At 35.8% G+C, this 4,709-nt stretch overlaps 1 protein-coding gene across 1 annotated transcript in view; it reads right to left on the bottom strand.

The window, feature by feature from the left end:
* PLXDC2 (plexin domain containing 2) overlaps positions 1-4,709 on the bottom strand; it is a 416,974-nt gene that overhangs the window by 108,608 nt on the left and 303,657 nt on the right. Inside the window, exon 6 of the mRNA XM_006759923.2 lies at positions 2,323-2,441. Within this exon, the coding sequence (XP_006759986.1) occupies positions 2,323-2,441 (119 nt within the window). The remainder of the gene's footprint in view (positions 1-2,322; positions 2,442-4,709) is intronic.

Genomic DNA, 4,709 nt, shown 5'->3' with positions numbered 1-4,709 from the left:
AATACATATCTATCAACAAGTGAATCTAAAAATCAAGTGAATAAAAAAATCTAACAAACAGGATAAACTGGTGAATAGAATATAATCAGGGGCATAGAGAGGGAGTGGACTGACAAGTCTCGGGAGGAAGGGGGTGTGGGGGCTGCGGGAAGAGACTGGACAAAAATTGTACACCTATGGACAAGGACAGTGGGGGGAGAGTAAGAGCATGGGGTGGGGTGGGAACCAGGTAGAGGGGAGCTATGGGGGGAAAAAGAGGAACAACTGTAATGATCTGAACAATAAAGATTTAATTAAAAAAAGAATATAGAATATTGTTGAAGAACTGAAAACTATAATGTATGTTAAAGCATTCTGTCAAGTACATTATGTAAGCAACTAATTTATGCTATCATGATTATAAATATTATTTTCTAGAAGTTGCAGGAGCACCTGGATCTCATCCCAAATGCATAGGTACATTCATTGTGGCAAATTTTACAAAGAGGAACTTGCCTCTACAAAATAAAATTCATGACAATTATCAGGAAATAAAAGGTAGACTAGGAAGTAAGAAACTGCTTTCTAACCAGGAGAGAAAGGACAGCAAGACAAATAATAATGTAATAACTTCTTTGGAACTCTGAGTTTAGAACTCTGACGTTCAGAGAGACAGTGTTATAATTGCCTACCAGTCTAATATTCTCCATTCCAAAACAGAGAAACCATAATAATTTTTTTCTTTGATTAAAATAAAGAAAAAAATTTAAAAATACTAAACCCACTGTAAAGAGAGAAAAGGAAAAATAAACCGTTATTCTTCAATGCAAGACACCCATTGAGAACAGTGTAAACAGAGGTGGCAATTTTGATAATAAAGACTAGAGAGAGAGACCACAGTAAGAACACAGACCTCTGTTTTGCCAAAGGCTACAGCTATTGAGGTTTAAGACTCTAGACTTACTGACCCTGCATCTTTCCAGAAACTTTACCACTCTTGGCTAAACTGTTGAAAACTCACATTCCATTACATCGCTCTGCAGTCCTAGCAGTATTCTAGATTGTAAAAAAAAAACTTGAGTAAGTCCCTTTGAGTGATATTTTCTCAGATTCCAGGGAGTGGGATAAGAATATGGTGGACTAGGATATCAAAACTTAGCTCTAGATAAAGAAGCACTGAGCAGAACAGATCCTATACTATAATCTATTGTTATTATTGCCCCAAGCAAATGATTAATTCCACATGCAAGAATTCTTCAAAGGAGTAGAAACATCTAGCCTGGTTATGGAATTTCCAGAAGTTGGCTTATATCTAATTGAAATATAAGTACCCTTCACTTTATAGAAAAAATAAATTTCAGAAGACTGATCAAAGTGAATCCTTTTTAAATTGTCAAAATCCTCTTAATAGTCAGGGATTCCTTTCCTAAGGGAAAGTAACTCTTCAACTAAAATAAGACATTGAGCCTGCACCATTCTAAATACCCATCAGTCCATGTGTCCAGAGTGCCCACTGTCAATCCACATTGTAAGAAAGTCTCTCCTGCCTAATGACTGCCTAAAACACCCATCTGGTGTTCCTGGAACTTTATTCTGATAGACTGTTTTCTTTCCCCAAAGTTTAGGTTGTCTAATACACCTTAATTACATTGTCAATAGAGTTTTAAACCAAACATGCTATTATTCTAATTTAGACATTCCTTAAATTTAAGCTACAATTTAGTAAGTTTCCATTGTTTACTTTGTCAACTTGGTAAAATGAAACAAGTCGTAAGTTTAAATTCCCTGTTTTTCCTTCACTTAGACCTCTAATTAATCTTTCCTATCTTGCAATGACCATTGATGAAAGGCTATCCTGGAACACCTTCAGTATTGGGTCACTGAGTCATACAAGTTTTCACGTTTACTATTACTTTTGGAGGTAGAATCAAACAATGTCACAGAAATTTACAAGGCAAAAATAAACACACACACACACACACACACACACACACACACACACACATATATATATATATATAAACAATAGCATTCTAAATTGAAAATATTTGTTCTTAGAGTTATTTTATTATAATATTACTAGAATATAATTATTCAGTAAATTTATAAAATTAATGGATTATAATGCCAGTGATATAAGAATATTTTAAAAAACAACAAAGAATTAACAATCAGTACTACCCAGTAGATTAAAAACTATTTTTAAATCAAGGTAAAGAAACCAAGAGGTGAGAAAATTATCTGAGTTTCATTACTATAAAGTGTCTCTTTCTTGACATTTGAAGGAAAGAATAGATAGAGGTCAAAGTCAAGGGTGAAATAAATTTTCAATACATCACTTACTTCTTTGTATCCAAAGATGATGCGTCCGTCTATGAGGAGGGTTGCCTGGAATGTGAAGCTTCCCAGGTTGTAATTATCCTGGAGATGTACGTGGTCCCACTGGACAACAAGTGCTGTGCCTGGAAACCCCATCGGAACAGAAGAAACACAACGAGAAAAGCATATCAATCGATTCTGGGTGGAGCCTTCACAAGATATATGGATCTAGCCTTCCAATCTAGTAGTTGTGCTACTTAAGTTTTATATGGTTAATGGAATTCTGTAACTGAAATAGCATTTGGCATACGGTGAGCTTTCGGAACATACTAAAATCATGACATAGATACATTTGGCCCTGAAGATGATGATTAACACCAGTTTGATGCTATTAGAGATGACGATGAAGACACTGATGATATCTAAATTGAACTCAACATTTCTGAGCATTATTCTACAGTTTGGATTTTGGCCATCACCTGTGAAGAAGACTAAAACTTCAGCATGAATGCAAGTTCCTAAGGCATAACTAAAATCATGACATAGATACATTTGGCCCTGAAGATGATGATTAACACCAGTTTGATGCTATTAGAGATGACGATGAAGACACTGATGATATCTAAATTGAACTCAACATTTCTGAGCATTATTCTACAGTTTGGATTTTGGCCATCACCTGTTAAGAAGACTAAAACTTCAGCATGAATGCAATTTGCTAAGGCATGCTGATTTATTTTCATTATTTTTAAAGGATTCATTATATCCCTATAAGTAAAATGTTAACACTTCATTATTTTGCTTTAATGGAACTTAAGGGTAAAAGACCACAATATCTGCCGTTAAAATAAAAAGAGAGAATGGATAAAAGAAATGTTTTCCAGTTTTAAAAAATTAGCATTTGAAATATTGCTAAAGAATTGAGTATTCTCTAAATATTTGGTAAAATCTAACCTCATACTGAGGTTAATATTGAGCCCAGTATGAGGGGATTTTGCCTTAGGAAGTTCATTAGTGTTAATGGGTATTATCTGCTTAAATTTCCATGAGTCACTTTCAAAATGCAGCCCAAGTGATTTGAATGAATTTCAAATACATTGAAAAATGCTGAGAGAGAAAGGAACACATTCAGGAAAGCTAGAATTGCTTAATATAAAAGACCCGAAAATGGCTCTTCCAGACTTAGAATTATACCTTTCCATGCTGAAGAAATTCCTTTAACCTGAATGGAAATATTCTTCTTTGATTCATAATGCCTGCAGTTCTGTCTTTGTTGTATTGCCTTGAGAAGGCTGCAAGGTATCTTAAAGGTCCCCAGGCTCAGATTTCTGAAGCCTCCATGAAGTACACTGGGAAAAATCTTTAGTGCTATATATCATGTTCTAATGAGTCAATCTACCAGTGTTTACGATAAAACTATTAACATGGGGTATAAATTGGAACACAGTTTAAAAGGCACCAATGAGAATTCACATATTTGTTTTAACGGACATTGTTTTTTCCATATTTTTTTTTAAGAAAACAAATGAGCAGCTAATATTTTTGCTTAGCTCTAAGTATTGGATTTTCTGTTTGGTTAAAAAATCATTTTGTCAAAAAATGTTTTACAGAAAATGAAACTCACAGAAGTAAAAGAGCAAAACCAGCCTTCCAGGTCCATAAAAATCTGATTAAAAAAGAAAAAGTCAAGACTGTATGACAGAGCTACTGGGTTGGTGAGGATGGAGGTGCAGGGAGAGTCATGCGCAGAGAGGGCATGGACGTCCACACCCCTTCCCACACACCTTACCCCCTGCATTCCTTCCCTCTGGCTGTTCCCTCGCTAATGGCTGCACCAGCTGACCCATGCAGAACAACACTGTCTTTACTTGCTTTTGAATATAACTTAGCCTGAGAGCTTTTTACCAAGATGGCAACATAGGAGGCCCCTGAATTTCCTTCCTCCAATCGGCACACTAATTGTTGTGGATGAAAAGGGGCCACATGCTATCCTGACTGACTAGATCTGGGTGGCAGCCTGGCAAATTCAGAGACCTAAAGGAACCACAAAGGGTGGTCTAAAATGAAAAAAATTAAAACTACAAGTAGTTTATGGTGGGTAGTCATGTCCTAGGCCAGTATCTTCCCTGACAAAGGTCAATCTTTACCTTAACTGAGACTGTCCATTGTCTTTTTGCATCTATGATAACATATATTGTTGGAATGTCAAAGTCATTTTCCTTTTTTCCCTCAAAGCACAGGCACCGCTCTGCGGAGAGCACAGATCCCCTCATTATTATTGAGTTAATTGTTGACTGTTAACTGTCCTGCACCCGCCTAAGTAAAAGAAGTATGTGTCTATCATGTTACTTTTTATCAATCCCAGAATTTCCCCACTTTGTTTTCTCCTAACTCCCTGATCTATCACTAAA

This window comes from Myotis davidii, unplaced genomic scaffold (assembly GCF_000327345.1).
Source record: "Myotis davidii unplaced genomic scaffold, ASM32734v1 scaffold376, whole genome shotgun sequence".
NCBI lineage: Eukaryota > Metazoa > Chordata > Mammalia > Chiroptera > Vespertilionidae > Myotis > Myotis davidii.
Note: the sequence above shows the minus strand (reverse complement) of the source record. Positions and strands in the feature narration are given on the sequence as shown.